This window comes from Lynx canadensis, chromosome A3 (assembly GCF_007474595.2).
Source record: "Lynx canadensis isolate LIC74 chromosome A3, mLynCan4.pri.v2, whole genome shotgun sequence".
In the NCBI taxonomy this organism is placed as follows: domain Eukaryota; kingdom Metazoa; phylum Chordata; class Mammalia; order Carnivora; family Felidae; genus Lynx; species Lynx canadensis.
In genome coordinates, this window is record NC_044305.1 from 88245124 (window position 1) to 88266966 (window position 21843).

General features: G+C 58.8%; 1 protein-coding gene across 1 annotated transcript; it reads right to left on the reverse strand.

The window, feature by feature from the left end:
• Positions 1 to 1343: 1343 nt before the first annotated feature.
• On the reverse strand, positions 1344 to 20196 carry LOC115510707 (cytochrome P450 26B1). Its single transcript, XM_030310831.1, has 6 exons — positions 19993 to 20196; positions 16274 to 16498; positions 7202 to 7477; positions 6784 to 6939; positions 4985 to 5269; positions 1344 to 4628 (listed from the first exon to the last, which is right to left on the reverse strand). Exons 1-6 carry the CDS (start codon positions 20194 to 20196, stop codon positions 4236 to 4238), a joined length of 1539 nt encoding a protein of 512 aa, XP_030166691.1. The 3' UTR covers positions 1344 to 4235.
• Positions 20197 to 21843: the final 1647 nt, after the last annotated feature.

A 21843-nucleotide genomic window follows, 5' to 3' on the forward strand; every position in this document is an offset into this window, starting at 1 on the left:
TGTTCAGAAGATGTTGGTGGTTCTCTTCGGGGTGGCCAGGCTCTGGGTCCAGGTGGCCAGGTGGGGAGAGGCCCTGCAGCCCTCTCTGGATCTGGGGACTCTGAACTGAGGTTGGACCTAACGGTGTCAAAACAAACAAAGAACGCTGCAGCCACAAAAAAAAAGCGCCTTTTTCAGGCTAGCTTTTTGGGGGTGTGGGGTGGGGGCGGGGGCGGGAATTACCTCCCCAGGCTGTGGGGAGGGGACTGGGCAAGGCAGACGATGGGACCAGCCTGGGTACTATGAGGCCCTGCCTGTGACAGTACCAGGCCCTCTCTCCCCACCCCAGCCCCTCAGTCCTGAAAACTACCCTCAGAGTTCCTTGTCCCAGCACTGGACGTCTCGCCCTTTGCTGGCCTCACCTTTGCCCTCTGCGAGTCAGGTTGCAGAGCGCCTTTTATACGAGTGTGAGGAACATGAAAGAGGACACGGTTTCCGTCGTCAAACAGGCTTGGGGAGCCCTGTGACCCACGCAGTCGCTTAGCACGCCCGCCCTCAGGTTCAAGGGCCCGGGAGGTCCTGGAGGGAGGAATCTGCCCAACCCTTTTTGACCCTTTCCCCAAACGTATTTAATCAGGGAACCCGTTTGCTCCTACAACACCCATGAAATAGGCTTTGAGAAGTGCTCTAGGGCACGAGGTTGGAAGTCAGGAGAACAGAACTCTGCTCCCCAATTTGCAGTGTGGCCATGGACACCAGTGTCCTTGTTCAAGACGGACGCTGAGGACGGGGCCTCGGCTGTGGGTTGCCTCGTCCAGCAATGAGACTCCTGGCCGAGCTGGTCATGGCCACAGTCGGCCAGCAGAGACAACTCCCAGCTGCCCCATCCCCCAGTGTATGGGGACCAGTGGCCGTACATTTACACGTCTCCCCACCCAGGGGATCCCACTACTCCCAGGGCACTGGCACGGACCTCTCTGCGCCTATGCACAAGGAATGGTGAGCTTGGTTGTGGGGAAGAAATTCCTGCCTGGCAGGTGGGCATAGGGGAAGGGCATGTGGGTGGCTGGGAGGACCCTTACAGCAATGCTGAGAATGCAGAGACCAGACAGGCAAACAAGGGTGAGTCCCCACGGTTTATTATGGAAGCCTATAAAAGAGCCAGGTTGAGTATTTCCAAAATCACAAAATGCACAACATTCATTTTTTTTTAATATGCAACATGGAATATTATATACAGATTAAAACCACATGACAGCAAAAACACTCACACGGCACCAGTTTCATATCAAAACAAAACACACAAGTGCTTTTTCAATATTAAAACAACTGTGATAAAAACATATTAATATTTTGAACCATGTTTACAATAGAGAAAAAAATTCATATTTTACTAAATAACAAATATTTAACAGCAAAAACTTTATACTAAATATCTATTTTGAATTATAACAAAAATAGTACTTATAATAGTTTATAAAGACAGACACAAAATTATAACATTTATGAAAAAAAAAGTTTTGTGTATAAAATAATATTATAGTGATCCGGGCAGGGTCAGGATGGTACCCAGAACACAAACGCCAGCGCCCAACATCGAAAGTGCTTCAATCTGCAAGCCCGTGGCAGGAAGAGGGTTGTGGGGTTTTGTCTTTTTAATGTCAAGTTACAATAGTTAGGAATGGTAAGTGAGGAAACATCACCCATCTAGCGCTACCTCTATAGAGCCTATACAAGAAACACACGGACACGGATGGACACAGAGAGGAGAGACGGCTGAATTTCGACACCGGGACCCTCCTGTCAGCCAGTCAAGAGCTTCTTTCGGTTCCCTTCTTGTTGCCTTTGAGACCCAGCGGGGTAAATAATCCTTCCTTCCTCCTCACGGGGACCCCCTCCGACTTCCCCTCTGCCCCTCCCAGGCTGGTCACCCCAAGAGAAGTCTACTGATGCCTCCCAGAGCCCTCCGGACCCCCCACCCCCTTACCAGGGCCAGGCCTGGTGGGCTTCCTGTCTGAAGTAGCACTTACTGCCTTCCTAGATGTTCAGTCAAAAGCGACTGGTTCAGGACAAGCTGGGTCAGCTTAATGGACCAGGAACCTTGCAGACACTGGGCTTTTTTATGGGTATGAAATTCTGGTGCACCATGCAGATATTTTGCAAGCGTTGATGAGTCTTGACACATTTTTGCCTGTTTTTCAGAATGTGTGTGTGTGGGGGGGGGGTGGATTGAGAGATTTTGCTAATATTTTAAAAATGTCTCTTTGCCAATGATGCCCCTGTTCTGCACTGTTTTTTAGTAGCAAAAATGTAGGAACCAAATGAAACACTTGAGAACAGGGGCTATAGAGCGGTCCACCAGGCATGAACCCGTTGCCCTAAAGCCTACCACACAGGGATGTGAGTGGGGGCGGGTGGGGGTCTGCAAGCACCATGAGGGGGCCACTCAGCGGCCACAGTAGCCACTGCTACAGAGAGGGAACTGGAGGGAATGGAATCCTGCACTCTTCTGTCTCTTCTGTGTGTTTTTGATTTTCTTGTAAAGATGATTCGTCGATTTTATATAACATCAAAATCCAATAGAGAAACACAGAAAGCCAAGAAAAATCTGAAAACAGGCAAAGTCACTGAGAGACTCACCAGAGACCCCCAAAACCATCCCGGGAGGCATCCCAAATTTCCAACACTCAAAATGCCAGTGGCAGGAACCACTCCTCTGTCCCCCAGTCATCCCCTGACTGGCCAGTTTTCAGCCAAATCACTTCTGACAAATCGCACGTACCCTCCTCCTCAGCTCTGCAGCACCCTCCCCACTGCAGCTGCCTCCAGACCACGGCAGAGGACCTGAGTCAGCGCAGCGAACGGGCCGCCTCCTTCGCTCACCTCCCCTTGCTTTCGTCTTGTCCCCACACCTCTGAGCTGGGCTAAGTAGACAGTGGCATAGAGGTGGGTGGGACTTCAAGGACATCTCTCCAAGGGCAAAGGGCCAAGGGTGAGGGTCAAGGGACGGACAACAGGGGCCCTCACTCCCTGTCAGAGGAAAGAACCCGTATACTTCCCCATGCTCACTAGGAGGAGTGGGGGGCACCGGGGTGAACAGTGGCCAAGCAAGAGCTTGTGGCAGCCTCCAAATCCCCATGTGAACAGGGTTTTTGACAGAGCAGGGAGGGAGGCGGGGGGCCATTTCCCCACCACCGCCAGGGGGCAAAGGTGGAGGCACTGGACTTCACCCGGAGAGTGAGGCTCTGAGGTTGAACCCACAGAAGGTCTGGAGCCCGTGGGTGGGAGGACCCATTCGCAGAAGCCCTGCCCTGGACAGCTGGGAAGGAGGCTGGGGACAGAAGAGATGCTTGTTCCAGTCCCCGGGAACGCCAAGATTCGGTTGTATGAGTGAATAAATATGGGGGGAGTGGGGAGGGCCCGGGGTGAGGGGCAGCGGGCAGCCCATGAGCCAAAGGCCTTGGGCATGTGTGTAACAGGGAAGTAGGATGGGCTCAAGGCTGCCTGGCAGGAAGGTGAGGATGTCAGTGCGCATGCCCAGGGCCACCAGGGAGGGTGCTGGGAGGACAGGGCCTGGGGCTCCTTTGCCCCAAGGTCAGAGAGAGAAAAAGTAGCAGCAATAGGTAATTTCAAATGTCCAAACTGGCAACAGGGTGGGGCCCCTGCAGGCTGCTTGCAGCCCCCCACTCTACCGAGGGTGACTCGTGTTCTCTTATCCAGTATGCTATTCCTGGGCAGCCACACCAGGAGGGGCACTCTACCAGTCTGAGTCAAAGCAGGAAGGGAGGGGGGTGCTGAAGAGAGCCCCAAACGGGGCACCTCTTTTCCTCCCTCCCCCTCAACCACCCGTCCTCAGACTAAAGGGGCCCAAAAGAAATGGGAGAGGTGGGACCAGTTCAGAACATGACAAGCAAATGCGACAGCCAAGCCACTGACTTTTAACACTGTAATGGGCATGCAGAGTGCCCCGCCATGCCCCTTCCCAGAAGCTAAGCTGGTGGGAACTGGAGGGACTGGAGAGAAGTAGGAGCCAGGAGAAGAGCCTTTCCCCTGGAAGGACGGGGCCCTTGTGGCTTTGGGTAGGGTTTGCCAGGGAGAGGAAACAGGGGAGGGTAAGGTATGGGGGACCGCTCCCCCTTCCCCACGTTCCCGCCCCCTCCCACACACAGGTTTCGACCCTTCTGGTGCCTCCCACCACCACCACCCCACCCCACCCCGCCTGGCTGGGCTGAGGTGGGGGTATGCGCCAGACGCGTTTAGACTGTGGCGCTCAGCATGGCCTCCGTCTCTGGCAAGATCTTGTTCTGGTTAGAGTCCAGGCCAAAAAACTTGACACTGAGGCCATCCACGGGGTGCAGGACAGGGACCAAGGTGATGCGGGGGAAGGTCCGGGTGGCCAGCTCAAAGCGGCTCGTGCTAGCCAGCTCCACCGCCAGCACCTTCAGGAACAGCTTGGCCAGATGCTTGCCCAGGCAGGTGCGGACGCCGCCGCCGAACGGGAGGTAATGGAAGCGGCCATCCTTGTCTTCACTCCGTGCCTGACCAAAGCGGTCTGGATCGAATACGTTCACGTCTTTGAACACAGGTGCCGTGTCGTGGGTATCCCGGATGCTGTACATGACACTCCAGCCTTTGGGAATCTGAAAACCCTGGAGGCAAGACAGGGGCAGGGGTGAGGTATGGTGGTGAAAGCTGGAGGAGGTCTGAGAGAGGGCAGATGACTTTCTGCCTGCCAGCCCCACAGGTCCAGATATTTCTAGAGGCCCCCCACTGTGGCACCCCCTCCCCCCACAGCTCCCCCCTCAGCATGTTAGTCCTGTCTCTTGTTTACAGATGTCCACATGCAACTTCCATTATGATACCCGGGTTAGCTTCATCTGACCCAGCATCTGGGTACTGAAGTACCCTGACAAAAAGGCTGTTCTTTCCCAGCAGCCAGCCCCCACCCCCAAAGCAATGTTCCCAAGGATCCCCAAAGCCCCAGCCCCGCAGGGCCCAGCCTCACATCAAGCTCGAAGGTCTGCAGCACGGTACGGTAGCCACCAGAAATGGGTGTGAAAAGGCGCATAACCTCCTTGATGACACAGTCCAGATAGTGTAGCCCGCTGAGGGTGTCGAGGCGCAGTGTGCCCTCACAAGGGCAGCCGCCACTGTGCAGGATGCCCTGGGCCCGCAGCTCCTCTCGCAGCTTCTCCAGCACGGCTGGGTGCTTCAGCAGCTGCATGATGAGCGAGGTGCTGGCACTGGCAGTGGTGGCGTAGGCTGCGAAGATCAGCTCCAGGGTCCCGTCCTGCAGCGGCAAGGAGAGAGGCATCGTCGATGATCCAGCGCGGGGACAGCCCCGCTCCACCGGCATCCCCCGTGCCCCAGGCTCGTCTAGCTGGGCCTGCCTCTGAGCCTCACGTTGCTGCGGCATCCGGGCCACAACAGACACAGGTCACAGGGCCAGTCCCCCGGCTGGGCAGGAGAATTAGCTGCTACAGTCCAGGGCAGAGGCACGAGCCTGGAAGTCCCTTGGGGCAGGGCTGCTTCTCCCTCACTGCTGGATTCCAGAGCCAGCCCCAGCAGGCCTAATCAGCGCAGTGAGCTCACAGAAGAAAAAGGACAAATCTCAAGGAGCCAGGCCCGGCGTGGCGAGCAGGGTGGGTCTACACTGGGGCTTTCCAGCTGGCAGCCGCAGCCCCTTCCTCCATCCCCAGGACATCTAGTAGGAGGTCAGGAGTACTGACGGGGTTGGGGAGGTGACCTGGGACCACACCCACGGGGACGTGTGCTGGGCTGAGCGGAGGTGGCCCCCAGAAGCCTCAGACCCCACCAGGGTTCTCAGGGGAGCAAGACACCTGGGCACTGGGTACCCCAGGGAAAGGTCTCAGCGGGTCGCCTCATCCCGAACCCTGTATTTTACACGTGAAGGCCTAGAGAGGAGAGGGAAGGGACCTGGGTTTCTGACTCGCCGTGGCACCACCTACGAGGCACAACACTTCTTGTCAAACGGGAAGGTCACTGGAGCTCCTAATGGCTCGCCAGGGGGAAAGCAGGAGCCAGACTAAGGGTGAGCACAGACAGTGGGGATGGCGGAGTCTTCAGGAAGTCTCCGTGGGCACCTGGCAGGCATGCGGGTGGCAGAGTCGAGACCAGGATGAGTTGATGAATCCCTCCTCAGGTGGTACACCCACCCTAAAAAGGGGCGGGCAGGAAGCCCTTCTTGGAGGCCAGTGTGGACAGTCTTGGTGTTGGCAGCCTGACTGGGCTTAGCGAGTACCAGACAGGCTGGGAGACGGTATTGAGTGCCACCAGTTTGAAAAGGCTGGTAGGATGGGAGGAGACCCGAGTCAGGTCCAAATCTCCCTGCTCCTCCCCAAGGACTGAGGCTGCCCTCACGCAAGTGGCTTCCCTTCTGGGGACCATGATGCACTGAAATGGTGAATACCGGGAGGTGGAGGGGGTCGAGGGGTCGAGGGGGTCAATGAAGCCACCGACACCAAATGTGCGCGGGGTTTCTAGGGGCCAATTTTCAGTACCTTTTCCTAAATGGTGGATGGGATTGTGGGTGGGATGGAGAGTGTGGGTGCACAGAAACTGTGGTGGGGGGCGGTACCACCCACTGTGGATGCTTCTCGTCTATCCCCATCAGTCTGCACACTAAGCAGACGGGGACACGGTCTCTTTTCTGGTCAAGTGCCCCAGCCCCATGCAGTGATGGCCACCACAGCTGGTCAGGGACAGTCCTTGTAGGCCGGGAGCAGAAGGGGTAGAAACAGAGTATGTAGCGCTCGCGCTGACCACTGGGGAGGCCGCCCCCACCTTCAGCTCCTGCATGGTCATCTCCTTCCCATGCTCCTTGCTGCTTTCAATGAGGATGTCCAGTGCGTCCGAGTAGTCCTTGCCCTGGGTGCACTGCAGTTTCTCTCGGATCGCCTTTTCTAGGCCCTTCTGCAGGATCTGCCGTGCCTGAATGCCCTGAGGGGAGAAGGAGGCCGCCTGGTCACCAAAGAGGAAGGGCCCCCTCCCACGGCCGGGAGGGCCATGAGGAAAAGACTCCTCTGAGAACTTCCCACCTAAGCTGCAGAGACCAGCAGGTGAAGGCTCCACCCCCACCCTTCTGCTGACACCTCCCCTCTGTCTGTGTGACCAGTGAGCGTCTTAGTGGTCGGCCACCATCTCACTCCAAGTGGGTTCATGGATGCCCCATCTCCTCTCCTCCCAGGCCCTGGGTGCTCACCCGTCGGTAGCCACTAAAAGGCAAGTCGACAGGCAGGGAGAAGACGTTCTCAACAAACTGCTGGTAGACTTCAAAGAGGTGGCCAAGGTCCTCTTCGGGGATGCTGAAGCCCAGCAGCACACGGATGGCCATGCGGAAGGTGAGCTTCTGCGCCTCCTGGTACACGTTGATGGCCTCAGGGCAGCTGCTCCAGGCGCGAAGCGTGTCCTGGATCACCAGCCGGATCTTAGGCAGGTAGTTCTGCAGGGCCTCATGACTGAAGATCTTGGAGAAGACCTGGAGGGCAGGGGACAGTGGCAAGAGGCGCTGGTGCCGGCCCTCTCGGCTCCCAGGGGGCCCCACTGAAGCATGCAGCCAGGACGGTGGCCACAGAGACTCTGGGTCCCCACTCCAATTGAGCTCCGCTTTCCAGCTCTAGACACAAACACCTGCTGGCTCGCCTACCTCCAAAGCCCCTCCTGCTGCCTATGCCTTGAGGCAGAACCAGGGGAAGGACAGGCTTAAAACACCATTCGTGGGCACTTTTATTCAAAGTCAGGACCTTCCATGTCATCACATGGAGATGTGAGCTGTCCTCTCCTTTCCTGACGCCCAGAAAAGCATGTGCTCCAAACAGTGGCAAAGCCCTGTGGACTGGGCAGTCCAGCCGCCAGCAGGTCTGCAGGTGATGTGGCTGTATCAGCTTTGGGGAGCATGCAACGGGGTGCTGGGCAGGGCTGCGGAGGAGCTGGCCCCTCCGCGACAGGAACCCATTCCCAAACTCCCAGGCCACAGGGGCAGAAGCGCCCAGGAGGAGTGGAACACAGGTGCGAGGACTGGCCGAGGAAGAGATGGAAAGCACTAGGTGGCTCTTCTTCTCCACTGATGGGAGGACAAGAGAGTCTGAGGTTAGACCACAGGCAGGACTTCACGAGACCAAATTGCTCTTATTCCCTGGGAAACACCTACTGGGTGCAGATCCCAGGCCGTCTGTTAATAGCTGTGCCACAAAAATGTCTTCAATGTGGCCAGGCCTGGAGGCAGGGGAATGGGGGCAAGATTTTCCACCCCAAAAGATCACAAAGCCAAACAGAAGCTCTTTTAGTGCCCTGCATCTTCCTGGTCCATTTTAAGTAGCCAGTGAGTCCCTATTTCCACCTTCTCTGCTTTCCATCCTCCTGCTTCCTCAGTAACACCCTCTGCCCCCTCCTTACCCAAATGCCCCAGCACAGTTTTCACACTGGTGATCACAGTGTACAGGAGAGGGGACAACGTTAGTTTATTTACTGATCGCCTGTGTGTCCCACTCATAACCAACATCCTCTACCCCCTCCAAGAGTCCAGAGCAGAAGGGGGTACCTCCACCAACAGCGAGGGAAAGGTCACTGGGGAAGGCAGAGAGGGGAGGGACAGCACAGGAGAAGGAGACAAATATTCCTCTAGCCCCCCTACCCTGACCCACGCAAACCACACACACGCGCTCACCCTCCCCTCCTGTCCCCCAAACACAACCACCGCACAAACTGTAAATGTGAGAATTTCCCCTGCAGTCAGCTCGAGGAGGAAAAGGTAACATTTTCCTGGCCTCAGCCCTGCATGGCTAATGGGAGGGCTGGTTTGCAGAAATAACAGTGCTGGCCCTTCAGTGGCCCAGCCAGGCATTCACAATAGCACTTTCATTCCGAAATTCCCGGTGGGCAGACGGAGGGAGGGAAGGAGGCCAGTGAGGGGCAGAGAAGCCAGCACTGTTCGGGGCTGCTCTTGCTATTAAGGGACAGCTGAAATGTAAAAGGATGATGGGAAGTGGCCAAGGGCAGCCCGGGCCTGAATGGGTCACTCACACCTTGCTCAGTTGTGGGGGTCCCAGGAATATACAAGGGAGACTTCAGCTGCTACTCTCTTCAGAGGGCTATGGATAAAGGCAGTGTGCTCTCTGCCTCAGTACCCCCCGCCCACACACACACACCCCGTGTCCTCAGGATTCCAAGTTTGGCTCTTATGGGGTGGGAATGGGGCCCAGTCCCCAAAGCCCAGTGCCGGCCAACTAAGGGCCCTTACAAAACCAAAACGCTCATCAGGGAGGCAGAAAGATACTCTGTGGCTACCAGGCCTCAGTGAGGAGACTGGAGGTGGGGGCAGGCAGGGAGAGGGAGGCCACACCTGGCCTAGGACCAGCCAGTCCAGGGCCAACTGAGTACTGTCATGGAGGGGATGGGGGCAAGGGCTGGCCAGGCTCCCAGCACCAGGAGACCTGAGCCCAAAGGTGGGCATGTGGCGGTGGATAACAGGACAGAAGCCATGCAGACCTAGACTGGTCAGTGTCAAAGCCAGCTACGCTCTAATATGCAGTGGGGTGGTGACTCTGCAAAGGCAGACTGGGCATCCAGAGACGTGAGTTTTAACTTACCAACTTACTGTGTGACCATGGCCTAATCACGCCCCCCAGCCTCAGTTTCCTCATCTATAAAATGGTGAGGTTGAAAGACGTGAGCTCTGTGGTTCCTTTCAATGTACAGAGCACATAAATGCCAGTATCTATGTGTCCCAAAGTAGATGCCGTCCTCTTGAAAGAGTCCAGAATCTGGCACTGCATGAGTCACCCGGTAAGGGCCTACCAGGCCCCCATGCACGCACTCCAAGCAGGTTACAGTGGCCCAGGAGGGGCCATCCCAGGGTTACCAAAGGAGGCGCTCTGAGGACCCCCACTGCACTTTAAGGACTGGCCAGATGTGACCCATTGAGGAACCCTGCCCTGCCCTGCCCTGCCCTGCCCCAAAGGTTACATTCCCTGCGCCCTCTAGTGATGGCCAGATGAACTGCTCCTTCTCAAACCTTGGGGTCCAAAGAGGGCAGGAGGACCAAGGGGGATTTGGGACTAAGCAGATGGACTCCGAGGGTAAGAGGTCCACACGTCACCTCTAGGAAGACAGGGGTCCTTATGGGGAGCTGGGAATGATCCCCAGGAAACCCTCTGCCACCCTGCACCTGCAAGCCTCTGGGCTGGGGCTTCTGAAAAGGGAATTACAGCCAGGTCCAGGGTTCTTTTCTTGACCCTGACTCATCAGTGGCAGCCAGCAGGTCACTGTCCTCTCTAGGGATTAGTTTCCCCACTGGTTTCATGAGAAGTTTAACTGGATGTTCTTGGGTCCCTTTCCACCTAGCCATCTCACCCATGATTCCTCTCAGAGCCCCCCGAGGTGGAGAAAATGGCCAACCGAGAAGTGAAGCAAAGGGAGATTGCAGGCGCTCTGAGCCCAGAGGACTTTGCTCAGAGGTCATCCAGTCCATGCCCCTGCTTCCAGCCCAGCGGCTCCACAGACATCAGGGCCTCCCAGGCACCAGGAAAACTCCCGGGCCTCATCTCTGGGTTGGTGCCCAGGATTAACAACGAGGGCACTTCCCACAGCCGAGGCAGCCCAGAAACCACCACCCACCACAAAGGCCAGGAGGAGGCGGAGGTGCTGGCCAGGGCACAGGGAGGCCTGGGCCACGTCGGGCGGGCGGGGTCAGGACTCGGGCACACGGGAAGGCGCCCAGCGGAGCTGCGCGGTGTGAAGAGAGGAAGGGTTCCCAGCCCCCAGAGCCGACTGCCCTGACCACAGTTGTAACAGGAGCCACAGCTGCTTTGTTTCCCTCTGGGGCTTCCCTAGGAATTCCCAAAAGTGAGCCAAGAATGTTGGACAAAGGTCATCGGGAACCAGCTGTGGCCCAGGCAAAGCCCTGCAGAGGGAACAGCAGGTATGGACTTCCCACCAGGGTTGGTGCCGGGACAGAGAAAGCAGAGTGTCACGGGAGACCCGAGCACTCCCAGGCACACACGCGGCGCGGCGCAGGATGGGCTCTCGCCTTGGAGGGCGTGCCTGGAAACCCTCCATCACCCCCATCAGTTTCTCCAGCAAAGCAACTGGCTCAGGGGTCTACATCCTTGTTCTCGCTCTCTCCCCTGAATGGGAGGGGGTAGGGGTGGGACACCAGGGGGCTTGTCAAGGTTCAAATCCTCCATAATTGTTTCTATACATGCTTCCCCCTCCTGCCTCTCACATAGAGCCCCTGGGAGAGGAGTGGCACACTGGAGCCCCAGAGCCCTGCTTGCTGACCTGCTCAGCCAGATAGCCTCCCCCTTCTCAGCTGGTGGCCATGAATGCACAGACGGACAGACAGCCTCTGGACAGGCAGCCTCGGGAGCGGGAAGAGTCAGAGAGCGAACCTACTCCTTGGGCCAGTGACTCAGACTGGGAGGAATGGAAGCGGCTGCCCAGGAGGGTGGGGGCCTGGGCAGGCCACCCCGCCAAGCCAAGCCACCGGAGCCACAGCCTGCGGAGTGGAAAGAATAACAGAGGGCAGGCAGCCTCCGAGGCAGCTGTCCGCACAGCACAGGGGTGACGCCAAGGTGTGTACTTTAAACTCAAGTAAGGGGGAGGACAAGAGAGGACGTCATCTTCCCAGATGCCTGGCATTTCCACTGGGCCTGGACTTCACCTTGGCGGCCTCCTGAGCCAATCCCGTCTCAGCCCCTCTGGTTGGGAGGGGCCAGCCCAGACCCCCCAGCCTGGGCATGCTTCTGGGCAGCACCTATGGGAACAGAGGGTCTGTCCCCCAGTTGACTCTAGCTCTAATTCTGTCCCCAGGACAAAAGCACATGGTGGGGGAGGGAGAGCAGCCCTTGGCAGATACCTAAGCCACAGAATCTGAAGGTTTAGGTTTGCCGAGACACTCATCCTTCTTCCAGCCATAGCAAAACCCCCTCAGAAAGCTGAGGCCCAAGGGGGGAAGGGTTCTCCCAATGTCACAGTCCAGACCATGACTGGCCACACTCACCAATGGCAGGGAACCCCATCTCCCACCACTCCAAACCTCACGAGCCACCCTCTTACCAATCCCGGGAGCTCTGAATTTATCTAAGAGCCCTAAGGGGCTGCTTCTTTATGGCCAAGTTTATTCTAAGGAAAAGGCCAGCTGTTCTGGTTACTATATTCCTGCTCTCAGCATTTCTCTTCTCCTAGAGGCACGCTCTTAACCCCGGTCTTTCAGCCTGGGCCATCCTGAACAGAGACAATGGCTGGCACAGGGGGCTCAGGGCCAGAGCAGACCCCAGCCAAGCCTCCCCTCCCTGTCAAGGCCAGAATTGTCTCCCAAGGCTGGAAAGTGAGCAGACACCCCAGCATCATAGCCTTGGACCCCTCCCTGCCCTGGGAGGACAGAGAAAGGAGGGAAACGGGAGAGGGTGAACCCTGCACCCAGCCAGCCCACCCGCCCACTGCCTGGCACAGGGCAACTGGAGGGAGGCACCCACTCCCAGGCGCCCTGGCGGCTGGCTGGCCATGGGCTCCCTCCCCCGTTGACCTTCAGAGAGATCCGCTCCTGCCACCCGCGCCCTCGGCGGCCCCTGCACCCACCGGCTACTGCTACAGTAACTTTTGAGTGAAGGACTTCTGGGGCTGGCAGAACAAAGGCTGTGTGCCTCTGCCAAGGGGCTGGGGCAGAGCTCTCAGTAGCGGGGCTGCCTGGCCGCGCCACCCACCCTCCTATCCAGTACAGGTGGGAACTTCTGCCCTGAGCTGAGCCTGGGGAGACTTTGCAGCCAGAGGTTGTGCACTGGTCCAAAGGCCATCTAGAGCAGGTCTGGGCTGGCTTCCCTAAAGACCCCCAAACCCTCCTGGCTCTGCCCTCCTGCTGAAGCACTTCCTGGACTCTCTACCCCAACACAGACTGCAGGGTGCACAGGGTCTCTGAGAGGGGTGCAGTAATCCTGAGCCTGACCTCCACTCCTACCCAAGACAGGGCCCCAAGGCCAGGTCATTGAGGGATGGTGTGCGGGGAGGCAGGGCTTCTTAATCCTTACCTCCAAAGCCTGAGGAGCTGCTCCCCCACGTCAGCCTTGGGTACAGAAGTCCCCGTAGCCAGGAGTCTGAGATGAAGGGAAAGCCATGCCTGCCATCTCCAGGACACCAGAAATCCAGGATTAAGTGCATTCTCTGGGATGCTCTCCAAGTTTGGGGAGGGCTACTACTGTCTGAGGTGCCCTGAAACTGCTGGCCCTCTGGTGCCAAAAGGCTCGGCCCTATCTCCAAAGGAAAAGAGGAAATGCCTGATTCTGGTGTGTGGGGCTGTGCACTGGAGCTTCTGTAATTACCCCCAACTCCTCCTCTGTGTGTCTGACAACTCTCTCCCCAATCTCCCCTCCCACACTCCATCCACCCTTCCAGGGTAATTACCCCAGCCTCTGCACACAAAGAAGGATGACATCCCTCCCCCATTATCAGAGACACCCCAGACCCCTGGGGGAAGGGAAGTTACAAAAGAGAAGGGACAGAGTCTGAGGTAGTGGCTATAGGGACACAGGCCTGGCTCTCCAAGAGAGCATTTTGTTAGACTGGGCAAGACTTTCCGGACTTTCTCCCTAACAACCCCGCCCATCTTGGCCCTAGACCACCAGGACAGCAGGGCAAACACCTGGAGTGCAGCGATGGCTATAAGGAGCCCCTTCCCAGCACATCTGGCCGGACCTCCCAGAGAAGGGGTAGGCCACCAGCCCCAATGGAAACAGTGACGCTCCTAGTTCCCCGCCAGCCAGCCGGGCCCCAGCACACCTGGGCTGTACTTCCTGTGAGGACATCCTAACCAGGCCTGGGCCCGGCCCAGCGGCCTGCTCACCAGCCAGGTCCCTGACTACAGAGTGGACTGGATAAGGCATCGTACGTGGCACACCCCCGACCTTGCCCAGGCTGGGTCCACTGGGCACTGGGGTCCTGCAGACTAGCCATTTTCTCCAGGACCAACAATATGCCCCTGAATATTCATTCTCTTCTCGTCCCTCCAGCTAGATCCTACTTCTTGAGGCAAAGACCGAGATTCCCACTTCTGTGTCTACCTAGTCCAAAGCCTTCAATTTGGCTCAGCAAACCTAAGTTTATGGAAAATTGAATTAGAGAGATTGGGGTGGGGGGAGACCCTTTCGTCCACCCATTTACCATAGGACCCATATAAATGCCACATAGCAAGCATCAACTAGTACACACACTGGGAGCGCCCTGCCCTGGGTTCTCAAGCCTCTGTCAGGATGAACTGCTTTCTGGCCACCTCCTATCCCCAAGGAACTAGAGAATAGGGTACCCCAAAGAGGGAGACCATCAATGTGGCTCTCAGTGTCAGGCCCCACCCCTGCTCCATCCCTATCCTTCCCTCCCCCTTCCTTCCCTGTGCATTCCTCTGGCAGCATTCATCATGCCTTCTCCTTCCCTCCTCCCAAATGGACAATGTGGGCCAAACCTGGGGGCTTTCTAGGGAGCCCTCCCCACCTGGAGGCCCACAGCCAAGTTGGGCACCGGGTGGGTGGAACCACAAGGCAACAGCAAGCCCTCTGCACCCCCAGGGTCTCACACTCTGGTCCTGATCCAGCCTTCTCCTTCCTCCCCACCCCCAACCACCAGTTTCTGGCAAGCCCAGGTGGGCAGGACTAAGTAGGGCTCTGCTTGGTGGCCCAGAAACAACTCATCTCACCGATGCCTGTGTTGCATGCCCTATCCTGCCCTTTCTTGGCTTCCTGACCTGGTTCAAGTCCCTCAAACTCTCCAAGCCTCTGTGTCCCCTTCTGTGAGAAGGGGATGATAACTTTTCTTGTCAAAGCCTCTATAAAAATAAAATGAGGAAGCAGACGTATTCCCCAGAGCTGGGTTTCTGAATCTCAGGCTCTCTCCTCACTCTTTGGAACAGGCTTTGGGTGGAGTCCTAAAGACTAGGAAAAAAATAATGGCCAGCACATTTTATAAGCCCCCCATTCCTGAGCCTATAGCCCCTTCCCAGCCACTCCTCATCTGCCCCCTGGAATTGTTAGCTGCTTCCTGCTCTAGTGAGGCAGATGGGGAAGACTACTTCAGGAGCCCCTTCCAGTACGTGCTTTATCGCGGGGCGGGGGGGGGGGAGTTGTCTCTTCCATCAGATTTTGCCGCCTTTTGTCTGCTTGTCTACAATGGAGAACTACTCGTCGCAAGCAGTGCAGAAGACACCAAATACTACAAGATTAATTCCTACGTTCACAAAGACCACTTCACATGGCCTTCTGGCCGAGAGGGCTGCTCACCGTTACCCGCCCCCCTCCCAGACTCTGCCACTCCTCCGGTCAGATCAGAGGCTGCCTCTCTTCCCTTCAGATTTCAAACCTGGATGAGTCCTCTGACCTAATGGAAAACACCGAGGGAGGGGAGGTCGTGCAGCGCCCCCTCACTGGCGGCTTTAAGCCCGCGGGCCGCCGCCCCGCCCGCCGGCGGCTCAGCTTTCGGGTTACTGCAGTTCAAACAGCACGTGCCGCCCGCGCTCTGAGCCGCGGCGGCGGCGGCGCAGCCCTGTGAGGGGGCGGGGAGGCTCGCTCCGTGCGCGCTGGCTCGCCTCCTCCGCGCCTCTTGCAGGCGCTCGGGAAATCCACAGGATAAACACCCACTTTCTCTTCCTCTTTATGGGAGGGGGTAGGTGCACTTTGATCCCCTGCAGCGCCGCCGCTGCTCTCCCACCCCTCGCCCTTCCTCCGCCATCCAGACTGGTTCTCGCAGCAGTGGCCCAGATTTCATCTCACCCCTCCCGGGCGAGGCTCCGCGACCGTCTCGCACAGGGTGCTCGGCTCCCAGAGCTTGCCGCGTCTACCTTAATCAAGCAACCGGTGGCAGAAAGGCTAGGTTTGGTTTTACAAAGATCCGTTTCCAGGCCTTGGGAGCATGGACCACCATCTGCCCTTTTCTCTTTTTAATTTTGTGGAGCACCGCGAGGACAGGCGTTGGACGCCCTAGTCCCTGCACGTTCAAGCTCCCTCTAAACCACTTCCCTCACCCCGAACAGCCAGCCCCCCCGCTGGGCCTGGTAGTGGGAAAGGCACAGCTAGCCAACAAACGGGCAGACCCAGAGGAGGCCTGCCAGCTCTGGAACCTAGACCGCAGACTTCGAGGCACGGAACTGCGGGGTCCTCTGGCATGGTGTACAGATGGGGTCTCAGATTCGAGTGGGGGCGTCTCCCGGGCTCTGCGAACTCCTTACACCCGAGGCTGGTACAGAGAAGAAGAGGGTCGGAGCAGGGTTGCGGGGTTCTTAACCCAGAGCGCTTACCTTGCGCTTGTTGCGGTGGATGTCGCCGATGGAGTTGGCCACTGTGTTTGGGCCCAGCAGCATGCGCGTGCTGCGTGGCCACTCAGTGCTCACGAGGTGGTGCTCGCCCATGAGGATCTTGCGCACGTTTTCTGCGCCAGTCACACGAATCAGCGGCCGCCCCAGCAAGTGCGTCTTGAACACGTTGCCATACTTCTCCCTCCTTGAGGACTGGAAGCCGGAACCCTGCGGGAGCCACGGAAAAAAAAAAAAAACCTCTCTCAGAGCGTACATCTCCAGATGAGATGTCCGGGAGGCCCAGCCTGAAGGGCTCGCGGGGAAGGGGCGGAGGACCCCGCTCAGGCCACCAGTCCCCTGCTCCCCCCCCACACACAAACACGCACGAAGGTTTTATTTTTCATAGCATGCACAAGAACTGGGAAGTAGGGCCTAGAGGATAATAAATAATGCAAGGAGGCGGGAGGCCCGGGGCACCCCTCGGGAGGGTGTTTAGTAATGACTTGCGGGAGGAAAAAGGTATCCCGGACCGCGGGACCCAAAGCTAGAGCCTTCGCCCCCCTCCCCCTCGCTCCCCCGCCCCACGCTCCGGAGCCTCTCGGAATAAATATTTCCAGGCTCTCGGCCACGGGCTGGCGAGACCCCGCGGGGTGGCCGCAGGCCAAAGATTATTTATAGCGGTGAGCGGTCGGTGCCCGGAGGCAGTCACTACAAAAGGGGGTTGGGGTTTCCTCCGTTCTCAGGGGTGGGCCGCGAAGGGACCCGGCGGCCCTCTGAGGGATCTGCAAGGTAGGGTCACGGGCCGAGAGCAGCGATTTTCCTAATGCAATGTGCCCTGGGAATAACTGAGAAGGATTTTCGTCGCCGCCCAGGAGTTTGGAACGGGAGCTCCGAGGAAGGCGCTTCCCGCGGGGCGGGGCAGGGCGGGGCGGCTGTCGCAGGTAACCGGATCCCCGGCGGCGGCTGCGGCGGCGCGAGCCCAGGACGCCTAGGCCCCAGCCCCGGCCCCGGCCCGGCTCTCAGAGGAGCTGGCTGAGCGGGCCCCCGCGCGGGTACCGGAAACCGAGGGGACCTCCGAGGGGCGGGGGCAGGGGCGTCCCGCTCACCTTTGACGTAGGCACTCGCCACCCCACCCCACGTTAACCCTTATCCCGCCGGGGCGGCACCGGGTGGGAAGGGGAGGGGCGCCACCTGTCCGGCCGTAGCTCTCGGCCGCCAACGAAGTGCGGATGCGGACTCCAGACCTACCGAGTCACGCACCCCCGAAGGGACACCTCGGCCGTCCCCTTTTCCTAGGTTGGTCTCTCTCCTCACTTTCCTTTCTTCTACGGAAAAGTATTCTCCAACTAGATGTGTACACACCCCAGCACAGCCGAAAAGTGACTCTGCAGAACCCGGATCCCTAATCACTTTTCCACATGCGCCTCCGGCCCCGGCCCGGGCGCGCGACAGGGAGAGAGCCCAGAGCGCCCGCGCCTCCAGGAGGGGGGCTGGGTCGCGGGGGGACGCCACCCCACTCCCAGGTTGTGGGGGAGGAGAGAGCTCTCCGACCCTGCCGCGGTTCTAGACGGCGTCTATCCCTTTAAGAGAATTCTAGGCGAGGATGGAGGTGCGACCAAGGGGGATTGAGGAGCGGGATTCCCTCCCTCCGTCTGCTATACCCGTCTCGCTCGCTCCGTCTGACTCTCCGTCTCTCCTCTCCTTCTTTTCCTCTGTTTTTCTTTTCTTTCGACACAAAAGTTGGGTTGTGAATTTTCCGAGGTCGCCGCCGCCTCTCTCCCGCCGCCCCCCTCCCGCCTCTGATCTGCCTAACTATAATTAAAGTGCGTTTTTTGTGGCATTAATAAAGAGTTATTTGTCCGCCGTTTCCACGGTCTTCACAAAGAGGACTTTCATAGGGGCGGCCGCTCGGGCCGCGAGTCCAATTTATACAAAAATGTTGTATTTTTAGCCCTAGGCTCTGTTTAGATGGCGCACGGTGGAAACGGAGAGCCCTTGGAGGTCTCCCCGTAAAATCTGATAAATGACTCCAAAAAAATAAAGCTGGGATTCAGAGGGCTCCCATTAACCCCTTCAGCGGTCTCCTACAGGCATCCCCCATGTCCCTCCCACGGCGGAGTCTAGGGCCCTACGGGCTGATGGAAGGGGAGGTGTAGGCCTGCTTCCCTTTTCCCATCTTCTGTGCGGGTTGGACACGGAGCCCCAAGGGGCCCTTGTGGGATTTAGAGAAAAGGTCAGGGGGACATTGGATGGCAGAGAAAGGTCAGGAAAAGGTGGTGGGGACAGACCATGCATTCCGCAGATTGGCTCTAACAAGACAGGAGCTGATGCCCGTATGAGGTATTTTATTTCCTAAATTCTCGGCCAAAAGCCTAGACCACCGCCGCAGTTAACTCTTTAAGTGTGGCGGCAAGGGAGAGGCTCTGGGGATTTCTCTGCGGAGGGTAGCCCTATTGGTGAAAGCGAACCCCTCCCCACTGCCTGAACAACCCCAAAAGAGATGGGCCGATTCTGGGACTTGGGAAGACCACACCGCAGAGGAAACGCGCGTCACCCTCCTCGCCCCCGCTCCGCTGTCACTTGGCGAGGGGCGGGGCCGGCAGGGTGTAAGTGTGGTGCGCGCGCGGATTGCACGCGTCTGTTAGTTTCAAGCCTTGCTTTCGCACTTCTAAACCCACAGGTCTCTGCGTTCGCCTCCCGCCCCACCTCTCCCTTGCCCGGGTTGTCTTCAGGACATTCATGCTTCTCTTAACCGCCATCAGCATCCTCCGGACAAACACCGGTGCACACGCGAACACGACACACTTCCCGCGGTTGACCAGGGGCGTCCCCCACCCCCAAAAGAAAAAATTCTGTGTGTATCCACTTGCAAACGCGTTTGTCTAGCACTTGACGAGGTTAATTCCAGGTTAATCTCCCCATTACCTTACCTGAGTCTGGTTCCCGACGCGCCCACCCCCATTATCACCAGCGGCGTGCGGTCGTGAGGCGTCTGGCAACAAACATGCACACACTCTATGGATCTCACACACCAATCCCAGGTTTCTCTCCCTTGCTACAGTGTCCCCACCCAATAAGCAAATAGACCCTTTTCCTTAAAAGCCAAGAACCCTCGAGTCTCAGGCTTTTCATCTTCTTTGGGGTACCTCCTTCCCTCCCCACCATAAAATACACACGCTGTCTCCGACCTTGGACCAAGGCAGTTGTACCTAGCGCAGCCGACGACGCGGCGGGAACACAGCCGGGGGTCTTAAAGGGGCACTTCTGGGTGCCATTGGCTCCTTCGTCTCCCCGACTCAGTGTTCGGGTCCCAAGGACACCGCCAAAGCCCCGGAAGCCGACGGCGACCGGGGCCTGGAACGCGAAGGGGAGACGAAAGCGGCTCACGACCTGACGCCCCCTCTGGCCCGCACCGCGCGGGGAGCCCACTAGACCCCTGCTGGGTCGCCAGCGACGGGGGAAAGTCAATCTTGGGAGCCCTCTGGGGTCCTGGGACCTCTCGTATCAACTCCCAGAATTTGCGCACCAGGCGCCAGTGGGCTCCAAACCACGCCGCAGGCGGGCAGGAGAAGCCCGGACGGCACCCGCAAAGAGGAGGGAAGGGGCGGGGCGGGGACCGGTGCCTTCAAGCTCCGGGCGCCCCCTGGCCAGCCCGCGGCTCCCTCCTCCCGGCGCTCGCCGCTAGCGGACCCCGGAGAGCATCCGAGCGAGTGCGCCCTTACCTGTAGCAGCCAGTGGCCGGTCTCTCCGATGAGCGGGAAGCCCATGGAGCCCTTGGGTATGGGCAGCTTGCAGCTCTTGTCGCGGGTGGCAGCCCAGCGCAGCTGCCACAGCTGCTGCGACACGGCCAGCAGCAGCGTCACCGACACCAGGCACGCGGCGAGGGTGGCCAGCGCCGACACCAGCTCCAAGCCCTCAAAGAGCATGTTGGCGGCCGCTCGGGGGATTGGCTGTGCCGGCCGCGGCGGGGGAGGGGAAGGCCGGATGAGAAGGGACACGAACGGCGGGGGAGGGGAGGCTGCGGCCGGGGGTCCTGGTACCTCCAGCCGAAACAGAGAAGGAGGAAGGGGCCGCGGGAAGGGGAGTGGAGGCTGCGAGGGGAGCGGAGAGAGGGAGGAAAAAAATTGCCTACAAGAAGAGAGGAGACTCGAGGAGATTCGGAGTGTAACTTTGTTTGTTTGTTTGTTTGTTTGTTCCCTTATAGCGGGCTTGGGGACTGCTCGAGGGTGGTGAGATGAAGCCGTGAATCAAGCTGGTGGATTAGCTCTCCCCGCAACCATCACACTCGGAAAACTTTGGAAAACTTTGTCCAGCGGGAGCCTCTCTCGTAAGAGCTAGCGGAGAGAAAGTGCGATCGATTTGTCAAAAGTTTTCCCCTCAAATTCCTAGGTGGAAAAAAAAAAAGGGAAAAAACTCTGAATCCAAAAATTCCAACGAACCCAGAAACTTTGGGGGCGAAGGGGAAGGCTCCCCGGCTGAGGCGAGTCGAGAGGCCCGAGCCCAGCGTCCGCGGGCTGCCCCCGGCGGCGCGCCCGAGCCGCAGAGCCGCCGCCGCGCACCCCCGAGGCGGGCGCGGCTGGCGAGGCGGCGCGGCGGGCGCAGCAGCCGGAGCGCGGGTGCGGAGCCGGCGGGCCGCGGCCGGGACGGGACGCGGCCGACGACAGAGCCCCGGGCGGGCGCTGGGGCGGCGGCGGCGGCGGCGGCGGCGGCGGCGGGCGGGGTGAGGCGGGGTGGGGTTGGGGGAGGAGGTGAAAACCCGAGCTGGGCTATTGTATCAATTAAGAAAAGGCAATCCGTCCCGGGACGCAGTCTCTCGGCTCTGGAGTTGCTGCTGGGGGAAGAAAGGGGGAAAAAAGAAAGGAAGGCAAAAGGAATGAAAGAGGGGGAAAAGCAGGAGGCAGGATTTCAGGGCTGGTGGTTTTAAAAGCTTCTCTCAATGTGAATTTGAGTCCAAAGCGAGGCGATGCGTGTGTTTATATAGAGGCGGGAGGCTGCGCCGTGGGCGCTCCGCCAGCCCGCCCCCCCACCCCACCCCCACCCTACCCCCACCCCACTCCACCCCCCACACTCCCCCCCCTCCTGCGCTCACAAAGCCGGAGGCGTGGTGAAAGGCCGGCGGCCGGAGCGTGTGAGCGCCCGCCGGCCTCCCGCCCCGCCCCGGCCGCCCGCCGCCCGCCGCCCGCCCGGGACCCACTTGTAGCCGCCGCAGGATCAAACTCAGTTCACCTCTCGCCTCCTCTTCCTTCTCGCCGGCGTCTCGCTGAGCCCGGCACCTACAGACGGACGAGAGGAGACACACACACACACACACACACACACACACACACACACGGTGCGCGCTCGCTTCGTGCCCGCTTGGCTGCTAAGCTACTTCCCTCCCTCTTTTCCTCCCTCCCGGTCCCTGGCCCCCTCCTCCCGCCCCGGGCAGTCCCGTGTGTGCTGTCGCCCCAGTGGCTGAGGTCTCTGCCGGACTGCCCCTCGATGGAGGGCCGCTGAAAGCCCCTGAACCTGTGATCGGGGTCCCAAGCTCCAATCCCGCGGAATCCCGCCGGCTCCTATCTCCCGGGACCCTT

What these genes read in the sequence shown, in the direction of transcription:
- LOC115510707 (XM_030310831.1), bottom strand. Translation starts at nt 20,196, where the DNA reads ATGCTCTTTGAGGGCTTGGAGCTGGTGTCGGCGCTGGCCACCCTCGCC. An exon ending in TCCACCGCAACAAGCGCAAG is followed by an intron (nt 7,478 to 16,273) that starts GTAAGCGCTCTG and finishes CCTGCCCTCCAG; the next exon opens with GTCTTCTCCAAGATCTTCAG. An exon ending in CTTTTAGTGGCTACCGACGG is followed by an intron (nt 6,940 to 7,201) that starts GTGAGCACCCAG and finishes TTCTCCCCTCAG; the next exon opens with GGCATTCAGGCACGGCAGAT.